At 35.1% G+C, this 23,147-nt stretch overlaps 1 protein-coding gene across 3 annotated transcripts in view; it reads left to right on the forward strand.

Annotated features, from left to right (window-relative positions):
• Positions 1 to 23,147, forward strand: part of LOC149927153 (rap guanine nucleotide exchange factor 6-like) — a 112,014-nt gene that overhangs the window by 50,861 nt on the left and 38,006 nt on the right. For all 3 annotated transcript variants that reach the window (XM_090159035.1, XM_090159034.1, XM_090159033.1), the window contains exon 5: positions 15,051 to 15,126. In XM_090159035.1, coding sequence (XP_090015161.1) covers positions 15,051 to 15,126 — 76 coding nt within the window. The remainder of the gene's footprint in view (positions 1 to 15,050; positions 15,127 to 23,147) is intronic.

The following is a 23,147-nucleotide window of genomic DNA, read 5'->3' on the forward strand; positions in this document are numbered from 1 at the left end:
TGTAAACCGAGAGTAAAGTGGGCGGGGAAACTTGGTAAAGGGTGTAAACCGGGAGTAAAGTGGGCGGGGAAACTTGGTAAAGGGTGTTAACCGGGAGTAAAATGGGCGGGGAATCTTGGTAAAGGGTGTTAACCGGGAGTAAAATGGGCGGGGAATCTTGGTAAAGGGTGTAAACCGGGAGTAAAATGGGCGGGGAATCTTGGTAAAGAGTGTAAAACGTGGATAAAATAGGCGGGGACTCTTGGTAAAGGGCGTAAAGCGTGGATAAAATAGTCGTAACGATGTGTACCTTTAGATAATCAGTAGCAGGTAGGCTCTTGTATAAAATTAATGGCTAGTATACTTTGAAATAATATTTGACTTCTTCGAGAAAATCGTGGATTATCTTTAACGAAATATTTTGTTATAAACATTAAAACTTAAGTTCCTTTCCGAGAAAAAAACTAAACACCAAAGCTCAGAAAGGAAAAAATAATTGTAAAGTTTCCGAAAAACGTTTCTGTAAAAACTTGAAATAAAACTTATTTGAAGCGCATCCTACGGAGAAGCCTCCGCTTTTATAAGAGCGTCTCTCCGGGTTATCCATTTAGGGCCACATTTGATTACCCCCGGAAAAGTGGCGGAGAGGCCCCAGCGTCGAAACGAGCCAACATCGTGGGCATCTGCTGGTTCCGACTCGCTGCGGGAAAAAGGTGCATTTTATCGCCTCTTTCTTTTAATACCGGCCAAAGGTTTTTACTGTCAGGGATGACTCACCTACTCCCCAGATGGCTCTGTACGCGCGAGGAGGCTTCTGGTCCGCTATAAATAGACCCCTCCCTCTTTTCTTTCTCTTCTCTTTGACCCCCCCCCCTCCGTCCAGTACGTAACTTTCTTTGTGTGATACGCCGCTAGAGGGAGGTTGGTGAGTAGGCTCAGCAGACGACAGTCATCCTCGAGACGGAAAAGGCGCTCTTTTGTTTTATATTCGCTTTCGATGGATAACGGTATATCACCTAAGCCAAGGACGAAACTAAAAATATATTGTAATTTTTCTTTCGCCACCCCGCTGTGGTTATGCTTCGGTTACTCCCCTTAAGAATTACGCTTTATTTATCGTTCGCGTACGCCGCGCCATCTGTATTTTATGGATCGAACTAGGGACGTTGAAGATAGGGAAGAAATTTAACATGAATTGACGCGCCTTGTACGCGTAAAAATAGGCTATTTGCAGCATACCGATGTTCGGGGAGAAGATTATTTACAGGGTTTGGTCTACAAACGCTATTTTTAGGTGATTTTTATTAACGTTCCACAAACTTGGTGTTTTAACTACCATCCGGGCCCCTAAGTTGAGTTTTAGTAAGGTCCCCTTTATTTACTTTACTTTACGGCCCCCACTTACTCTCCTACCTACCGTACCTATCGCCTATGCCTTAAACGAAGATAAATATTTGAATTTAATAAGCCTTTCTATAAAGTAACAATGGCCTTATTGTTTTGATGTTTCTGTTGCGTCACGGGAGACGTATAGATGACTTTTTCAGGAACCCCAGAGGTCGTATAATTCCTATAAAATCCTATATTTTTAGCAAAATCCCCCAAAAGTCCTATAAAATCCTATAATTTTGATATTTTTCCCATTTCAAATCCAACCACTCAGTTAAATTGCTAGTATTAGCTATATTATAAATTCCTATACCAAGTCATTTTAGTCTATACTTTTTGTTCTTGTTAAGATGCTTAGCTATATTTTGATGATTAAATGCTTAAATAGTTTCTATTTTTTAAGTGCAAATCAAAGATTTATTTATCTAAATATAGATTTTGTTTTTAAATGCATAAAGTTAGTAAATTAAATAGCATATATAGTCCTATAAAATCCTATAATTTTGTTAAAAAAAAGTCCTATAAAGTCCTATATTTTTTGAAATATAATCCTATTTTACCTATAACAAATTTGAAGATTTGAGTGGGGGCCCTGGTCACGGGTGACGTATCGATGACGTTTTACTACGAAAAGCCTTGGACATCAGGGTAAATTCGACGAGGCACCCTGTTTTTAAGCATAAACTGAACTGAATGCGCTACATAAAAACCAGTTCAGCAAGCGTAGCTTATTTTATAGAAAGGCCTATTAATTTTAAATGGATTTCAGAACTATATCCTAAATCAAGAATTTACTCTGTAAATAGTTTTTAAATTAAAAAACCTTATTTTGGAATCTAATGAACAATCTTTTTATTTATTTATGGATTTGGTGTACCTAAGAGCCGGTAGTCGGCGCCACATTCTTTCCAGTTTATTTCCCCGTAAGTCGGTAATCCCCAAAGGCTGTTGTTATTTTGCGAGGCCCCTTTGGAAAAATTCCTTAAACTTCTTTGATCCACTTCGAGTTTGTTTTACGGGGTAATACGATTTCTTACCCGCCCACTATACGCGTTATACGACTATATGATATCGTCCGAAAAACCGGCTTAGCCCTAAAAATACCGAACAAAATAGGATCACCAAACTCGTGGAGAGCGAAATTTTGATTTAGTTTTCTGTAAAGGGGGAAAATAAAAATAAAAAATCAAATATACAAGGCGTAAAACGGGAATAGCGCTTCTGGGTAAGATAGGAGTAAAAAAAACCTCCTTTGATATAAAAAATTAAATTATTATTGTAATTTCACGACCGCTTAAGCTCCTAAGTACATTCCAGGACCCAAGAGAGGGTATTGACTTCAAAGAGTATACATAGTTATTTCTCGAAATGTATATTATAATAATAAAAATACGAGCGACCTAGTTTGGAAACTTATATTTTACGTTTTCCTATTTTATCCCACTTGTCGACATCTCGTAGTGTTATGGATTTTTTTGTACGTAATAGTTGACGGCGGTTGTCAATAATATTATGTTACAAGAACAATTGGTTTTTATCTTTTGCCTCAATCGTTCATCATGCGTCGTATTGATTTGTGGTATACAAATAGATAAATATTAATAAGCTGTGGTTTTAAAAAGGAATGTTTATTTGCGTAATGTAGTTAATTTTACTTCCTGGTTTTTCGGCTGAATTCTTCGTAATTCTAAAGATAGCTCGGATGTATTTGTTTATTTAAAGGACGTTAGATACGCGATTCAAACAGGCCTTTTTCTTTTAAATCGGTAAACAACTTATAGTTTTCTTTGAATCGCTTAGTTTAACATTGAAGTATGTATAAAAATAGCGTTTTTGCTACGTTTAAAAAACCACCAGAAAGATTTTAATTTTCATGACGCATTTTGTCGGGGTGGCTTACGATGGTCTTTTGAAATGTCTGTCTTTCCAAACGCGTTTTATAACCTTGAACGTTTCTTCTTGACAACAAAGAACCTTCATTCTTTCGCTTCCGAATCGGAAATGACTAAAACTGACGAAGCTCTCATCCGTCTTTTCAATTCTCATTTATTTTTCGTTAATTCTAAGAGATGGCGCTCGCGTCGATTTTCCGGCTTTTAGCGCGCGGCAGTCTTTGAAAGTCTCCCGTTAAAGGTTAGAGGTTATTCCGTAGATGGGTTTTTAGGCTGTATTTGCATAAAGGATCCATTGGCGTTTCCCCGTTTAATTCAATTATCCCTCACCAGGAGACTCACTTTATTTTAGTTTCCTTTTAAGCGTGGAAATGAAGCAACGTTTTTAGTCTACAGATTACCACCACTTTACATTCTTTTCCAATAAATAAATTAGAAAGATTTCCGGATCATCACGTTTTATTGAACCTTTTCGATATTGAATTTGAGTTCCTGATTTTTAAGATATTCAAAACTAAATTATCAATTTTTATATGAATATTTAATTCCTTAATTATAACCAAAATAAGTAATATTTTGTACTATTTCATAATATTTTTATGTCCCAATAATAAATAATATTTCTTTATATTTAATATTTTTTGATGTTCAGAAAAAAATAATATTTCATACTATTTAATATTATTTTTGATATGCAGAAATAAGTAATATTTCATACTATTTAAAATTATTTTTTGATATCCAGAAATAACTAATATTTCATACTACTTAATATTAATTCTGACTTCCTAAAATAACTAATATTTCATACTACTTAATATTAATTTTGACTTCCTAAAATAAGTAATATTTCGTACTATTTAATATTTTTAATGCCAGAAAGTAATATTTAACTATATTTATTTTTTACCTCCAGAAACAAGTAATATTTCGTACTATTTAATATTATATTTGGATACGCAGAAATAAGTAATATTTCATACAGTTTAATAACTAATATTTTATACTTTTGAAATTTATTTTTGACTTATAAATATAAGTAATATTTCGTGCTATTTAACAATATTTTTTATGTTTGAAAATAACTAATATTTCGTGCTATTAAATATTATTTTTTGATATCATTTATAGCACATTTTTATCGTAATTTTTTTCATTTATATAAAAGTACATCATTATTTATCTGCAAATACATTACCAAGCACATTGTATAGCACATTTTTATTAAATGTTATACAACATTGGGAAGTGTTCCAGGTTAAAATATATGCATCGTGAATATTACAGCGCGCGTAGGACGTCGAGAGCGTGGTTTGATCAATAATTTACCTCCTTGGAAACCGCCTCTCTCTCCACTGCCTTCCCACCGCGACGCGGACAACTTGACTTGGCAGTTAACGAGGTTGGGTTTGTTATCTCCCACCCACCTTCAAGAACACTGCGAACTATGACTGACTCACGGCGCCACTGGCTGGCTATTGTCAAAGACACATATTGCGTGCTTTTATTAGTTGAAGCCTGGAAAGCGAATGAACTTCTAATAGGCTGGCCGGGTTTTCCCGCTCCGTTTGATTGTTTTTTTCTCGCTTAACCGCGGCGCAATGGATGGAAGCTTCACTGCCCGGCTTTTACGCCCTCTCGCCTTGGTCCAAGCTCTCGCCATCTACCGGGAAAAAGAGTAACTACCCAGAGCGCTTTTAGAAGCTGGCCGATGTTTCCTCCGGGGACTTTGCAGCTATAATCAAAGATTCTCTAATTTGATACGCGGGTTACGTATGAACCGCGTAGACCGCGCCTTGTCCCCGCCTTTAACGGTAGAGTACGGTAAGGGCGGATGACGAAGAATACGTCCATTAATTCTAGAGGCTTAGATGACAATTAGTTTTGGCCCTGTTCCGGGGTGTTGCCCTTTTCTAGACTCAAAGCGTATTTTCACTGTCAATTCGTTTTGTCCACTAGAAATAAAAAGTTAACTTTTTTACTATCGTCGAACAAGCCAAGCCGCTAAGGGAGATTTCGCCGGACTCGCTACATCGTTACATCAGTTTCCGCTAGACTGTAGCACTCGTTGTCGATATCACTCGGCTATTTTTATTTAAACTCCCTCGATACCGTTCGCAATTAATCCAGGATCTTAATCTTGGATTCCCCATTGGAATTACACCAACGAGGGAATTGATGGAAACCAGCTTACTTATCTAACTGGCTATTAAATAAACCGATACCCTAATGCCACTAATAATAGGCGCTTAAATAAAACATCTTCCCAGAAATTGGCAAGAAGTAATATTTCCGAGAGCCAGGACTCATAAGTTATTATTTATATAGTGCTTGGTGAAGTATTGGAAAGCTGGAAACTTTCTCGAACGTAACATCGGTTTTTTGCTAAGCCTTAACATACCTGGTTAAAAGGAAACACTTGTTGCATACCGTACTGCAAACGAAATATGTTTAGTTCTAAAGGAATGAGTTTTCATCTTTTTCCAAAAGATAATTTTATACAAAATGAATTAACTCTTCCTCCATGGGAAGCTTTAAAATTGCCCGGTATTATAAAAATATTACATATAATTTTAATTATTTATACCATAAGAGGATGATAATAATAATAATATTATCTTCTTATACTTAGTTTTAAAAACATTATATATTTTACCTTAAAATATATTATCGAAAATTAACATTAGTATGTTCCTTATACACGTGAGCCGACGCGTTTCTTACCTGACGCAAAATTCTCATGAGGGCAAAAACGCGTCTCCAATAGCTTAAATATGACTTTTTGGCTAGCCATTCTAACCGTTTAACCGACCGACCGGAAATAGCTCCTTCCCAGAAGAATTTGGAGAGGGGAGTAGAAACCGAGTATCTTTTATTGAAGCGTCCATTGCCTAATAAGCAAACGAAAAGTTTTAAAAAAAAATCGTTTGCCTTATACCACTCTGTAGGCGGGTTTTTTTTCGCCTGTTCTGGTGCTAATAGGCGATAGCATAAATTGCAAGGAATAATGGGGAAAATGTTAACGCCATCAAACCGTAGAAACCTTTAAAAATGGTCACGTGGTTATAAAATTGCTTAAACGTTTGATTTGGGTACATTTGTTCGAATTTCATTCGTCCGAACGGTGGTACAAATGTCCGAATGCCGGAAAACAGGATCGTATGTCCGAAAACGTATTTCATTTGCCCGAAACATTTATCACAACTTCTGTTAGTGATTTAGTCGTTCAATTTATGTTAACTTTACTGGCGAATTTCATTTGTTCGAATAATTAGGAATTGTTTTTTTTTAAATATTGTTAATATAAGAAAATAGTAACATTCACGTGAACCTAACCTAAAATATCCACAGCATTCAACGCAATTCCCACTTACTATATCGGCCAAAGGAAAAATGGACATAATAGGATAAAATGATTGGACATTATATAAAAACAGCAATAAGAAATACTAATTTAGCGACAGAATTCGGACAAGTGATGCTACCGATTCGGACGAATGAAACAAACAAGTTGTCCAATTCGAACAATTGAAACATTTGTTATTTCGGCGGTTCGGACGAATGAAATTCGAACATTTGTTCCACCGTTCGGACGATTGAAATTCGAACAAATGTACCTACCCCAAACGTTTACTTTTTAAAGAATTTTGTGTTAAGTTATGTTTTTAAGAATTTATACTTTTTTAATAGAAAAAAAAATTGTTAAACTTAATTTAACGACGACTCGGACATAAGTATTAATATTTCGATAGTGATGAACATTTTAACAAGTTAACTACTACAAATTTATGATATCGCCTATTTATACAACATAAATTTCAGAGATTCAAGAAATGTATAAAATGCAAAATAATAATATTGTTTATGTTATTTCTCTATAACTATTTTACATTTGGTTCAAATTTAATTGTATCTAAATTAATTAAATATTTAGCATAACCTAAAATACGGACTTACAAGTCGCAAGCTGACTTAGTCTGACACTATACTACTGTGGCTGTCAATGAAATGTTAAGCCTTAGTTCACAAGGCTATAAACTGTTAAACATCAGCGAAACCGTGCAAAATTTTCTTCATATTTCAATCCCCACCTTATATGACTAGTTAAGTAAACGAAATACTTTTATACTTTAAAGATTTGATATAAGAAATTTAACAATATTAATTAATTTTAATCCGCCGTATTTTGTAAATACTTACACTCGATAGCAGACGACATACCGAGCTCAAGAATCGAGCGAGGGTAAAAACAAGGAGTAATATATATAATGTTGATCTAAATCATCCTTGCAAAGGTGTATTGTCGGTGTGGAATAAACAATTTAATAGGTAATTAATTTAATTAAGGTTCAATATAGTTGCGACTAAATGGAAATGGTAATAAAATAAAGAAGGTTTACTTTTGAAAGGATTTGGAACGAGCTCATTTATGCAATAATTTATATTCGAAGGACACCTCTTTCTCGTCAAGTCGCCGTGTGCCATTGATTAAATTAGTGGAAATTCCATCACGCGCCTCTACCGCCCTGGTTTTAGCCTATATATTCCCTCTTTCGTGGCCTTCGACAAAATCTTTCCAAAGTCATTTCGAGAATTTATCCCTTTAAAATTGCTGATTTTCGAAAATGTTTAATAGGCAGTGCCACATAACGACGTTTTGCTAAAATTATTATCTAGAGACGTTTAAGTCCATAAGCGTATTCCCTGTATTAATACTATTATTCCGTGGTGTAACACTCATTATGACCTAATTAATATTATTTTTAAAAATTACGTAAAGATTAAGCACCGTAGTTTTCGATTATTATTAAATTTTGTTACAAATTAACAGAGTTCTAAACATCTAACGTTTGCAGTCGTTGATTGGTTTTGTTTTGGCTGAGTGTAACTGAGTGGCGGCGTAAGGGGGGGGGGGGAGGCGAGGGGAGCGGTCCACCCAGGGTACTAGGGGTGCCATCCATCGTAGAAGCTCGAGGGGGGGTGCAAATCAGAACGATTAAACTTGAAGAATGTTTTTGGGCTCGAGGGGGGGGGGGTGCAAAACTTCTGCACGGTCCCGGGGGGTGTCACAAAGCATTGCCGCCCCGGGGACCCAGCTAAGCAACTGATGCTTTGCGTTTTATAATAACGAAAATCCAGTAATTTCAAAACTTCTCCCGTTGGCCGCTACGTGTTACTATGGAAACTGAAATGACTAATTATTACCCCCTCCTCCTATTTTAAAAACTCTATACTTTTTTTTGGGTAGCAAAAAAAAACTAATAATTTATTCAGCATATTTTATCAGTTTTCAATAATTTCCTAAGGCCGTTGTAATTTGTAAGACACCATCCGAGTGGGTACCCGTAATCGATATGGCAAGATTAAGTAGCGAAATGTAATACTTTATATTCCAGTGATGGGCACTTTTGTTAAAGAACCGCTCAGCTCGCGCTCGCTCGTGTGATATACGCTTTTTTTGCGGTAAAATCATAGCTCCACTCTTTCTTGAGCGGTAAATTTTTGTGGTTTTTTGAGCCGCAAAATCATCGCTCCACTCTTTTTGAGCGATAAAATTTTTGTTGTTTTTTGAGCGGTAAAGTCATCGCTCCATTCTTTTCTTGAGCGGTATTTTTTTATGTTTTTTGAGCGAGATAATTTTTGTTGTTTTTTTGAGCGGTAAAATCATCGCTCCTCTCTTTTCGAGCGTTTTTTTTTTATGTTTTTTTGAGGGGGATAATTTTTGTTGTTTTTTGAGCGGTAAAATCATCGCTCCTCTCTTTTCGAGCGTTTTTTTTATGTTTTTTTGAGGGGGATAATTTTTGTTGTTTTTTGAGCGGTAAAATCATCGCTCCACTCTTTCTTGAGCGGTAAATTATTTGTTATTTTTTGGCTCCTTTCATTTCGGTTTTCCGCTCTTTTAGAACGATATTTTACCGCTTAATTTCGCTCCAACTGATTAAAACCGCTCCAAATGAGAGGAGCTCGCCCATCACTGATATATTATCGACAACCTCTACAGCGAACGCGACGAGCGCGGGGAAAATAAATGCAAATGATCTTGGTCATCGAATGAGGCGTATCGAATTAACGTCTCGCGTCAGCTCGCCCGGAAAAAGGAGTTGTCCAGCTCATCCATGGACGAAATCCAAGCGCCGTGTAGAGAGTACGCCCCGTCTTCGCGAAAAGACGGTAACTGTACGAAATGTCGGCCCATTAAGAATTCAAATTTTCTCCCCAACGAGAAGTTCGTTACCCGTATCGAATATGTATTTATTTCAACTTCGGGATAATGACTATGTTGAAACGATTTTCAGCGTCGCTTTTAATCCACCTCACGCTCGAACCGTAGGCGCCTCCTCTTAAAAGTCAATCAAATCGGTACCGTATCTCATTGGTTCCCCATAACTGACGTCATACGACGTGATTGAAACACGCGATTTTTTTGGGCTGTGTGGAATAAAGGGATTTTGAATTGAAAATCATTGTTTTGTGGGATTTTTTTAACCTTAAAATCGTTTTCAAATTGGTTTTTGAAAAACCACTGATTTTTCGTAAAAAAGGGAACTATAAGGTTGCCTCGATCGCACGGTTTATTATCCAAATATTACGGCTTTTGCGTTGCTAGGTAAAATCGTGACGTCAGCCAGATGAGATCATATTGAAAATCAACGGAGGCTCATCTGGGTGACGTCATCAATTTTAACTCGTACAGAAATTTTTTCAAACATCTTCGTGGTCGAGACCCCCTTGGGCTAGCCCTAGCCTAGCCTAGCCTAGCCTAGCCTAGCCTAGCCTAGCCTAGCCTAGTACACAGTGATGCAGATCATGCAGCTCATAAGCATAGCTAGACACATAGAATTACACAAATTAGCAATGTATTAAATTAAATTGAAATGAATCAAATTGAATATTGTTTTTTATTTTCTAATAGTTTTTTAAATTTAATTAATACGAAACTAAAAAATATTTGGCATGTTTTCCGTTGAGTCTTGGGGTTTGGCCGAAGGGGGATAGACTATAGTACCCGCGGATCGTAGAAATCAATTGATCCATTCTATCTCGTATTCAAAGTTTGAAATGGTGGAAATATAAGTTGTAATAAGCGTCGCAATTTCCGTCCATTACCGGTTCCTAGTTTCAATGGCCATTAATAGGCGGTAATGAATCTCTGTTTCTTGGGAAAATACGAGGCTCGATTGACTGGTGTCGGGGATCGAAAACGGGTCTGCCGCGTTCTTCGGTCGTGGGAACTTCAGCCCTCTCTTGACCAAACGAGAAAATTAGAAATTCTTCTCATCCATCTCTTATAAGTCCTTCCCCTCTAGAGCCGCGCCAACTCTCGCTGGAGTATCACTTCGCTCTTAGGTATATATATATCCAGCTCGCGGTTGTTTTTCGGGGTGAACTTGCCCGCTAACTTCCCCCCCCCCCCCGTAGAACTCCCGCTTTTTTTTCGTCTTAAGGCGTTGAAGTTACGTAAGAAAAATGGCGGGCTATTACCAAAACCGAAAACTGGAGTAGAGCGCCCGCGTAAGATATTCAAACAAGAGGACACGTGTCTTAATTCAAAAGTACCCCTCTTATATATATTATCCATTCTAACTGAGGGGTCCGACATTTTGACAATATTTCGTATGGTATTTTGGATCTCAGATACTGATTTTAAGATTAGGCCACCATGGATGTATATCACAATTTCCGTGTTGAGTCTCCCTGTTAGGTTGTAAAATTTAAAAAATATATATAAATACCACGGGGCTGCCACACGTCAGGGATATCAGGGAATTTAAAAATGGGCGTAAAAGGTCAGGGAATTTTAAGAATTTGTAAAAATTCTGGGAAAAGTTTGGGAATTAAATTTTATCTTGTCACTTTTTGAAGGTAATTTTACTCTAGATCTATGACAAATTCCGCGATTATCATTTATTTTCTTGAAAGTTTGGCAAATTTTTTCAACATTGCAATAACCTTATATAAGTCCATTTAAAATTAAAATTTTTGTCTTCAAAAGTCAGGGAAAATCTCTTAAAATGGTCAGGGAATTTGAATCTAAAAATTTAGTGGCAACCCTGTACCAAGTCAGTCTAGGAATTTAGTTTAAAGGGCAACGCAAGTGACCACGCAGGGGGGTAAATTATCTTATAGATAAAAAGAACGACTGCGCATGCGCTATCTGCCATAGCCTTTCCCTCTGTAAAAAAGCGAAACCATATTTGCCGAATTTATTTTGTATAAATGCGCCTCTCGCGGTTTTTACGCAAAATCCACGCATTCTTTAGTCGCGAAAATGGCCGAGGAAAGTGAAGTCTCCGTGCTTACCGACAAATCGGATCCTAAACTTCTACAAAATAAATGTAATAAAAAAAGATAAATATTCTGTCGGGGTATAATGATAGGGAAATTGTTAAGGGAGACGGGATATAGGAGTGTGTGTGATGTTGAATTTTCTTAATCCAATGTAAGGCTAGCGGCAGAGATTTACCGCGTCCAAGGCCTAATGTTTCAACTTCCATTATTAAAAATATTCAATTCCCAAATAATTTTATTCCAAAACATTGTTAAATCGAAAATATCAAAGTCCAACTCTCGGAAACTAACCCAGTTCTTTTCTCCATAATAAATAAATTAAGCTAGGCCTAAATTCCTGGGTTCGTTGATTGCGAGCTAACTCAGCGAAGAAAATCGAAAAATTCGCGAATGAGAGCGAAATTGCGCCACGTGGCTACACCAAGAAGAATAAGGCTTTCGCGCTGTATAAAATCATCCTTGAAAAACCTACTTACGGCTTGTTGAAGAAAACATAGTTCCCCCCCCCCCCCCCCTGCATGACCACTTGCGTTGCCCTTTAAGTAAAGATCTATTTGGTTCCAATTTTGAAAAAATGTGTCCCTATTTTAAGCTATTTTTGTTGCACAAAGTACCTATTTTACCCTGTTTTTATTGCACAAAGTACCTATTTTCCATATTTAAAAAAAAATTGGTGGGAAACCTGTAATTTTAAATTTTATAACGCGAGACGTTGTCAGACAAACAGCCACCCAGCCACCATGAGACAACCTCATCAGTCGGGTTACGAAGCGAATGAAGCCGAAAATTATCCTCAGCTTCAGCAATATAGAGGGGGGGGGGAGTGAACTCTGGTACTAACGTACTGTATATACTGTGTAGAGAGAATATATAATGTATATTATAGTTGTAGTAGTGGTATGAACTGCGCGAGTGGGGGCCAAAGTGTTCTGTTGAATCTCTTATACATGATAAAGATAGAATCAGAGGGAGGCGGCCATCGTACCGAGTAGAATCTCGAAGAAAAATAAGGAGGTTGTGTATACATTTTTGCTCGACGCAGTAATAACATCGGCCGCGATGATTTTGGGAATTTCGTGGCGAGGCCAATGCCTTCGCGCAGAAGCGAGTGATTCCTCCACCCGAACGGCATTCCGAGTGATACTTACGGAGACCCCCTAGTGTCGTGTTTGCCGAAATCCCCGCTCACCCTCGAACCGCGTACAAACATCCCGATAACCATTGTTTTCGACGCGAGTTAGCCAAACGATTTACCACTTTTGACATCTTAATTTACGTACTCCGCTTCCCCTCAGTCCCCTTTGCCGCGCGCGCGCTCGTCTCCGAATGCATCGAATGACGTCACCAAACATCTGCCTCGTTCCGTACGACAAATTCGCGATGTACCTTCGCTCAGATTATTCCTAAGCGTTGCTTTTAATTCAAGGTTTTTTACCAACCATCGAAAGAATAATCGCCGGTGTACTCGCGAAACTATTCTAGCGTGGAAGTCGTTTGACTGCGGTTGCGCGTGTTCGTTACGGCGACGTTCGTTGTAATCGTCTTCGCGTTGTCCACACAAACACGGTGTAAAAATGGTTTTGGTGTCTTTCCTGTAATGGTACGCGTTGGGAGTCGGTGAAGATTTTTAATTGGTAGGGAAAATAGCGCGGCTAAAACCGAAAGGGTGTGGCTAACTAGGCCCTTTTTTCGGTGGATTTTTTTTATCTTTTTCTTTAGGCGGCTAAAACGTCGGATAAGCCAGCGTACTCAGTTTAGCGGCCGCGGTTTGCAGTCGAAGCCGTCGCGCAAGTTTTCTCGTGGCTACATTTTTTTTTTCTCGTAAAAACGTTTTATCGATTTCTGTTTAATTAACGGTTACTTTTTACATATTTTTTTTAAAAATTTGGACGTTTTCTTATCGCGGATAGTTTCGTATTTGGACAGTCGTCGAATGTGCGCGTGTCACTGTTGGATAAATTCGGTTCGCGATCATGCGTCGCCTCGAGGTGGTTTCTTCCGTCGTGTCTATTGAGAGCTGATTCTTTGGCTCGAGGGCCATGGCGTTCCCAAAAACGGGTCCTAGGAAGCAGGACCAAATTATGAATGGTCTTCTGGCTGAATTACAGAAAAATCAACTGTTTCTAAGGTTATTTATTTTGAATATTTCGATCGTACCGCTACGTCGTTGTACATTCCATTTTACGATGTCCTCGTTTACCCAACCGTTTGCGATTGTTACGGATCTTGAGTCGTGATCAGGGTCATTTTTGTATAAGTGCGGCATTGCCAGGAAGGCTTTGTTCATTTTATTGGGGCCATAAGATAAATAATGGTTGTTTATAGAGCACTAATATCTCGAAATTAATGTTTGATTTTTGCAACTTTTTTTAGCTATTTTCGTCCGCCGAATTAGCGATTAAACTCTGGAGTTAATTATTATTCATATTGGTGGTTTATAGAGCGCTAATATGTTTAAATTAAAGAATTGGCAAAAGTTAAACGTTAATTTAAACATATTAGCGCTCTATAAACCACCATTATTTAATATTTAATATGAATAATAATTAACTCCAGAGTTTAATCGGTAATTCGATGAACGAAAGTAGATTAAAAAACTTAAAAAAAAAAGTTATTTCGGCGTATTAACGCTCTATAAATCACCATTATTTAATATTTTATATGAATAATAATTAACCGTCGATTTTAATCGGTAATTCGACGGACGAAAGTAGATTAAAGAAATGGCAAAAGTTAAACGTTAATCGATTTCGTCCGTCGAATTACCGATTAAAAGCGACAGTTAATTATTATTCATATTAAATATTAAAGATTTATAGAGCGCTAATACGCCGAAATTAACTTTTGTTTTTTGAAAGTTCTTTAATCTATTTTCGTCCGTCGAATTACCTATTAAACTCGGGCGACGGGAGTTTATTATTATTCATATTAATATAAAATATTGGAGGTTTATAGAACGCTAATATGTGTAAATTATCGTTTAATACTTGCCATTTCTTTAATCTACTTTCGTCCGTCGAATTACCGATAAACTCGGGAGTTAATTGTTAATATTAAATATTAAATGGTGTTTTATAGAGCACTAATATGCTGAAATTAACGCTTATGTTTTTCCATTTCTTTAATCTACTTTCGTCCGTCGAATTACAGATTAAAATAATTTGATAAATTATTAATCTTAAATAATTAGTATTGGCTCGCGTACTCGGCATTTTTCGAAAATGACTAAAATTTATTTTTGTTTACTATCGAAAACACTGTTACATTAAGTGTCCTTTTACCTTTGAAACGAAAGAAATTATAAAGCACGTAATAAATATTTCACATAATGTTAATTTATATTTATTACGCGGATAGTTTGTACTTAATTTTATTCCCCACTTTCTTTAAATGGCTTTAAAATTTCCGCTCTACTATCGCAATCACTAATAAAATGTACAATTTATTATTCGACCTTTGAATATAATCATTAATTTTTTAAATCTTTTTCGTCTTTTTCAGTTTCGGCAAACGTTCCGGAGGTGGTGGTCGGCGTATGAACGAATGTTTGATATTGGAACCTTCCGAGATGATTGTGGTGAGTGATCAATCCTTTTTTATTTCCATACAAATATCTCGATTTGCCGTCCATTTTCTAATCAAGCTAAAAGTTTCCACGGATCGTTGAACTACTTAGCTTTCCATCCCGGTAGCGACTGCTAAGTGAAAATCGCTCCGCGCGCTATAAAACCTTTTCGATCGTTGCCCCTCCCCCCCCCCCCATTTCGCTATTTGTAGCATCATATGTAACATAATTACTCAAGTGTGCCTCTGTTTAACATCTCTGTATTAAAAATTTAAATGAGACCTTGTTTCATAGCCACCAAAGAAAATACGGACTAACGTCGCGTAAAACTGGTTTTAACTTCCTTCCCTCCCCAGAACTAGTTTTGATGACGATAGGGAAGTGACGTCAATTACGTCATATCCTCGCAACAAGGTCTCATTGAGATAAAGTTCTTTCCGGCACACTTATGAGTAATTATGTTACATATGGTAGCATCTTTTGGGGTCCCTCGATTATTAGTTTTAGGTGGAGCTATTGGCTGAATTTATCGATGGGAGTGGTTGGGCGCGCTGGACAAACATGCAACCCTCGCTATTATCACAACAGGAGGTGATGGTCCACCTGTTTTCCTCGCACGCTCTTCATTGATTATATTCCCAATTACAACGTGAGGGGATTTTACCAGAGTTCAACCCGTCTTAGAAAGCTAACCTAAACTAAACCTAAGTGTTTTGGTAAATATTATACCTAACGGTTTCTACTGAATCGCGGAAAGTGTTAGATTTCGCGTGTTTCGCTGCATTTTGGATTTGGGTTATTTACGAAGATACTTATATGGTTTTGTACCCATGAGTGTCGTATAGACTTGGAACTTTCCAGGGCCTATTTTAGTGGGCAGTTCTGCCGTATTTGGGTAGTTTAGTACTACCTAAGAATATTTAGTTTGGAAGCAATTTTGGGTAGTGGTAAAATTTGGTTTTGATAATTTAATTTTGGCAAAAGTGACATAATTACCTATCTAATCCTATTGTTGGTTAATTTTTTTTAATTTTTGGTAGTCTCAAATTATTTTTAAAATAAGCATTTTATCCTTCGTAAGGTTATTCGCGACCGAAAACTATCGCAACGCCCCCTTTGGTTCGCCATTGAAACCTAGATAGTTAGCGGCTAAAGCAGACGCTATTAGTTTTTGCTCATCGTTGTTGGTAAATTTGACTTTAAAAATAATGATACTTGCATTTTAATATAATTTTGGCATAATTTGCTTATATTTCGATAAGTTCATTTAATTTGTCTGTAGCAGACGGTAGATCTTAGGCGCTACCTCGGAGAAGCTAGCGCCGTTACGCCACCTAGTCTCGTTTCGGTCGCGAATTCCTGTTATTTTTCGTACTCCAAACACGCACTCGAATAACCAAAAGTAGAGAAGCATTTAACGAGATAATAGATTTAAATATGAAACCTCTACCTTCGGCTATTTTCCCGCAGACAAAATTTATCGCGTGTATTACTTTGTACAAAATAAAAATATTACATATTTACCGATTTGCAACACCCATATTTTTCTTTAATAATTTTTAAAAGTCACTATGATGTATTTAGCACCGCACTGCGAAGGTACATGCTTCAAACAAAATATCAGTAGCAGTAGTAATCTCCAAGATATATGTTATTTACTTCTGGTATGACTCACCGCTACCGTATTTGTTGAAAGATAAAACGCATGTGCAAACATGTGATTTCCGGGTAACCGTTTAAATATACATTTTACCTTTGTTAATAGTTGTATCTCGCGACTTTAAACGAGATGTTATACAAATTTTAAAGTGGGTTTTCCTGTTAGGGAGCGTCAATTTCAATTTCTTCATACCGTCCCGTTTAAGCAACTTCTTATCGTGAAACCTTCATATAAAATATTCATCTATTCTTAAACGTAAAAATAAGATTTTTACTGAAATAATTACTTATAAACGGGGAATATTTTACAGGGTTGCCACACGTCAGGGACATTAAATATGGGTCTAAAAAGTCAGGGAATTCGTAAAAATACAGGGAAAATTCAATTTTATGTTGACACTTTTTGTAGGTAATTTTACTTTAGATCTATGACAAATTTTCTGGTTATTAGTTCCTTGACAGTTTTGCTAATTTTTTTATCGTTGCAATATCTTTTGTACTGAAATATAGGTTACTTTAAATTTTAATTTATTAACTTTAAACAATTTTTATTTTATATTTTTCTTTTATTTTAATCTCTTAAAATGGTCTGGGAAAACAGGGAATGTCCAGGGAATTTGAAGCTGAAAATATTGCGGCAGCCCTTTTTTATCACCCGGTTACCATGGCAATTGCGATGACGTCACGGTTTTAAAGAGAAGGAATTTTAATTGTAAGGTTTCATACTAAACCATCTTTCAGCGTGATAATCAACTGTATCTCCGTGGAAAATAACACGAAATCCCACCGCCAATTCTATTCCCGACCAAATCTAAATCGCCCCCGCATTTAGCGTGTCTGTCTGTGGCGCCTCTACAACCTGTACAACGTAATTTTTTTCGCTCCTACCCCCAATGCAACTTGTCGTTGAAATCTACGTGGGTCTTTTGGCTGAGGCGTTTTTGGTCAGGGCTACCTTGTTATTGAAAGGTCGTTGCACGATGGACCTTAAATTTCGTTACTTTAATAATATTATCTATTCAGTTGGACTATAAATGGTTTCTTTTATTTGACCATAATCTAAATTTCCAAAAAGATAACGCTTTTATTATGAAAGATCAGGGTTATATATTTTCAACAGTTTTCCTTGATATATATATGCATATATTTATCTCAATAAGATAATTTTATAATATTTTTTCGATAAAACTTCCTGGTTTGCTGCAACTTTATTGACTTTATTGTAGCCAGATTTGTTATAGATAATTTTACAGATCCTCATAAATAGAATATTATAATTTTTTTTCTTAATTAATAATATACTATTTGCCAAAGCTATACCTAAATCTAGATTTCTCCAAAATGGTTCCAAGTTTTTGCGGTTGTTGTATAGGGAGCAGACGGTTCTACGTTACACGACGTCACCCATGCTTTTTCCTATTGAAAAAAATTATACCCAATATGGTAGCCACAGCCAAAGCTACAACACAATAACAAATGCCGTACAAGTTACAACACAAAACCTTAAGTGAATTTTTTCAATTTGGTTTTTACTCGATTTTTTGTCGAGGCGATTAAAAAATCGGGTCCATGGCTTAGTTTTCTGATCTGATGTTCTAAACTTTGGTACTAATGTTTTAAAGCTAGAGATGCACCGATATTAACAAAGTTATCTATCATAACATTATTGTATATCATAAAATCATTGTAAAAGACGGTTCGGTTCAGTGCACTGTCTAACCATTTTATTCTAATTTTTCATGAAAAAAGTTTGCAAGAGCATATCCGAATGTTTATTTTCATTTTACGTTATACATATTTTCTATCACAAATCGAATATTGTTGTTATTTGTTTACACTCGTAACCCCCTGTCTATAAAAAAGGTATGATCTAGCTTTTGAAGTTTAAGTTTTCCGGTGAATATTTTTCCAATATCGGCTTCGTTTAAGCCGATATTGACCAATACCGATATTACAATAATAGGCCGATATATCGGTGCATCATTAGTTTTAACCAATAGAATCGTCCCACGTCAATATTTTAAAATAACGTGACGTCACTACTATTCTTGCGGTCTACCTGTTTAATTTTATAGCAAGTGTTGCCAAATCTTAAACAAAACCTTCATGGATAGATAAACACAACTATAAATAATATTTTGTTTTATACAAATAGTTGTTTCTATTCGCGACCGAAACGAGTCTAGGTGGCGTAACGGCGCTAGCTTCTCCGAGGTATGATCTAGCGTCTGCTACAGGCAAAATAAAAAATCATGAGAACGTTTTTTATTAAATAAACTTATCAAATATAAGCCAACGATGCAAAAACTATATTAAAATGAAAGTATAATTATCTATAAAGTTCAATTTACCAATAACGATGAGGAAAAACTAATGGCGCCTGCTTTAGCCGCTATCTAGCTTTCAATGGCGAACCAAAGGGGGCGTAGCGATAGTTTTCGGCAAATATTCCTCTGGCGACTGTAGCGCGCGCTCGAAGACTTGTGAACAGTAGCGTAGCCAGGATTTTGTTTCGGGGGGGGGGGGGGGGAGCACACCATTGAAAAAAAGTAAAAAAATAAAAATATTGGTACGTACGACCATACGTTTCGGGGGGGCATGTGCCCTCTGTGCCACATTAAAAAAGGAAGAAGAAACGAACTATTAGATGACTTAGCGTAAAATAATCTTTTCCGTTGTTTGTCTAAGATCAAAGTGTAGTACCTTTTTGCATCGGTTCATCTCATCCACCATTAATATCTACAGAGGGTTAACGGTAATAGTAAGTGTAGGGAACTGTTGGCTCTCGTGACATGAAGGGCTTGCCACCACCCTCCTACGCATTGTAACCCGGCCACCTAAATTAATGGCTTTAAAAGTCGCCTAGATGACTTGGGCCTAGGATGGTGCCTTGGGTATTAGCCTAGCTGATTATTATAAAAGTAATATATGTTTAAACTTTTTAAATATCTGTCGAACAGCCAAGGCTAGAAAATGGTAAAGTATTCCTAAGCATTTTAAATGATTATTTAAAAAGGTAAACTTGGTTATATTTGTATATGATATTTACGGTGACTTGTCTGTAAATATCATTAATTTTAATTAAATACGCAAATAAAACCAAGTTTACCATTTTTAATAATCATCATTAGCATATTGGACTTACCACAAACAACTAAGCCTCAAGCATTTTTATTAATGCAGCTTTGTTTATTATTTATGTAACGACACACAACCACCTGCGTGTTCATTAAGAGTAGTTTTCAGTAATCATTCTTTACGTCCCTCATTTAATATACGTCGCATAATTTAATCTTGGCAAGCTAGGTTTTTTCTTGATAATTAACTTTGGAATGTTATAATAAAAAAGATAAATATAAAACTTTGCCGACAAACGCGTACCGTTAAGAACACTATTCTTTGTTAAGTGTAAGACTAAGGTATTTTTTCTCTTTACAAAATTTGTTTTATTACAATAGTAAGGCGTAAATATAGGAACGCCTATTGTCTTAGTTTATTACTAGGAAGCGCGGAATACTATCGAGCCGTGGTCTTATTACATAACGCGGCTCTTCGAATAATTAATTGTTTGATGATAGGGAAGACAGAACTGTGCCGCGAGCCCTAAATTTATTTCCCCTTTTTTTACTGGGTCGGGTTACATTTTTTTGTCCATTTTGTTTTTGGAAAGTTTTTTCTTTTTCAATTGAATAGTCCTTGGAGGAAGAATGCGAAAATTAATGCCTGTACTTCGGGAACAGCGCCTTTAACAACTTTAGTTCGCGCGACTCGATCTAGATGGCGCCAGTGGGCTCGTTTTTTTCTTCGTCCCTTTAAAAAAAATGAAAGGGAGTATCTTCGTGAAAGAGAACCTTTGATGGTCGATTCGCACATGGCTCTCTGCATTTTAGTCGCGCGCTGTTCGTTCTAAGAAATAAAAGTGAAAACCCGGAATTTTTGGGCGAAGGGGTAGACTAATAATTTGTTAAATTGAGATTGTTTTTAGTATAGTCTAGACTACTAAATTAGTCGTTTAAACAAATCTTAATTTTGTAGGGCGGCTTTATTACTTGATTATATCTAGAAAGTTCTCATTTTACTTCTATATTTTCGGGGGGAGGGAAGGTTGACCATACCTGATATAATTTCTAATTTTTCTCCTATAATTTCTAATTTTTCTCCTATAATTTCTAATTTTTCTCCTATAATTTCTAATTTTTCTCCTATAATTTCTAATTTTTCTCCTATAATTTCTAATTTTTCTCGTATAATTTCCAAATTTTTCTCGTATAATTTCTAATTTTTCTCGTATAATTTCCAAATTTTTCTCGTATAATTTCTAATTTTTCTCGTATAATTTCTAATTTTTCTCGTATAATTTCTTTTTTTTCTCGTATAATTTCTAATTTTTCTCGTATAATTTCTAATTTTTCTCGTATAATTTCTAATTTTTCTCGTATAATTTCTAATTTTTCTCGTATAATTTCTAATTTTTCTCGTATAATTTCTAATTTTTCTCGTATAATTTCTAATTTTTCTCGTATAATTTCTAATTTTTCTCGTATAATTTCTAATTTTTCTCGTATAATTTCTAATTTTTCTCGTATAATTTCTAATTTTTCTCGTATAATTTCTAATATTTCTCGTATAATTTCTAATTTTTCTCGTATAATTTCTAATTTTTCTCGTATAATTTCTAATTTTTCTCGTATAATTTCTAATTTTTCTCGTATAATTTCTAATTTTTCTCGTATAATTTCTAATTTTTCTCGTATAATTTCTAATTTTTCTCCTATAATTTCTAATTTTTCTCCTATAATTTCTAATTTTTCTCGTATAATTTCTAATTTTTCTCGTATAATTTCTAATTTTTCTCGTATAATATCTAATTTTTCTCGTATAATATCTAATTTTTCTCGTATAATTTCTAATTTTTCTCGTATAATTTCTAATTTTTCTCGTATAATTTCTAATTTTTCTCGTATAATTTCTAATTTTTCTCGTATAATTTTTTTTTTCTCGTATAATTTCTAATTTTTCTCGTATAATTTCTAATTTTTCTCGTATAATTTCTAATTTTTCTCGTATAATTTCTAATTTTTCTCGTATAATTTCTAATTTTTCTCGTCCTATAATTTCTAATTTTTCTCGTCCTATAATTTCTAATTTTTCTCGTCCTATAATTTCTAATTTTTCTCGTCCTATAATTTCTAATTTTTCTCGTCCTATAATTTCTAATTTTTCTCGTCCTATAATTTCTAATTTTTCTCGTCCTATAATTTCTAATTTTTCTCGTCCTATAATTTCTAATTTTTCTCGTATAATTTCTAATTTTTCTCGTATAATTTCTAATTTTTCTCGTATAATTTCTAATTTTTCTCGTATAATTTCTAATTTTTCTCGTATAATTTCTAATTTTTCTCGTATAATTTCTAATTTTTCTCGTATAATTTCTAATTTTTCTCGTATAATTTCTAATTTTTCTCGTATAATTTCTAATTTTTCTCGTATAATTTCTAATTTTTCTCGTATAATTTCTAATTTTTCTCGTATAATTTCTAATTTTTCTCGTATAATTTCTAATTTTTCTCGTATAATTTCTAATTTTTCTCGTATAATTTCTAATTTTTCTCGTATAATTTCTAATTTTTCTCGTATAATTTCTAATTTTTCTCCTATAATTTCTAATTTTTCTCCTATAATTTCTAATTTTTCTCGTATAATTTCTAATTTTTCTCGTATAATTTCTAATTTTTCTCGTATAATATCTAATTTTTCTCGTATAATATCTAATTTTTCTCGTATAATTTCTAATTTTTCTCGTATAATTTCTAATTTTTCTCGTATAATTTTTTTTTTCTCGTATAATTTCTAATTTTTCTCGTCCTATAATTTCTAATTTTTCTCGTCCTATAATTTCTAATTTTTCTCGTCCTATAATTTCTAATTTTTCTCGTCCTATAATTTCTAATTTTTCTCGTCCTATAATTTCTAATTTTTCTCGTCCTATAATTTCTAATTTTTCTCGTCCTATAATTTCTAATTTTTCTCGTATTTCTAATTTTATGGGAATTTTTCGTAATTGACCTGTTGCAATATTTGAAACCTATATTTCCCAGTAATTTTTGAAAAGTTATATATTTCCCTTGAAATATCCTGTAAAATCCTATTAATCGTCTGTATACAAATGAAATAAAATGTTTTAGGCTTTTTTGTGATTACCTTTGGTCCAGTTATAAAAAAAGATAAATAAAGCGTCTCCCCTACTCAAAGTGAATTCTCTGTAACGTACCATCCTCGTTTATCGACCCCGCCTATATTTGTAACCCCATCTAGTGGACGTCCGCGTAACTGAATCTATTTCGATTTTAATCCGAACACTGTCTTATACAATA

The sequence above is a fragment of the Leiobunum rupestre genome, chromosome 9 (genome assembly GCF_980474605.1).
Source record: "Leiobunum rupestre chromosome 9, qqLeiRupe1.1.hap1, whole genome shotgun sequence".
NCBI classification, from domain to species: domain Eukaryota; kingdom Metazoa; phylum Arthropoda; class Arachnida; order Opiliones; family Sclerosomatidae; genus Leiobunum; species Leiobunum rupestre.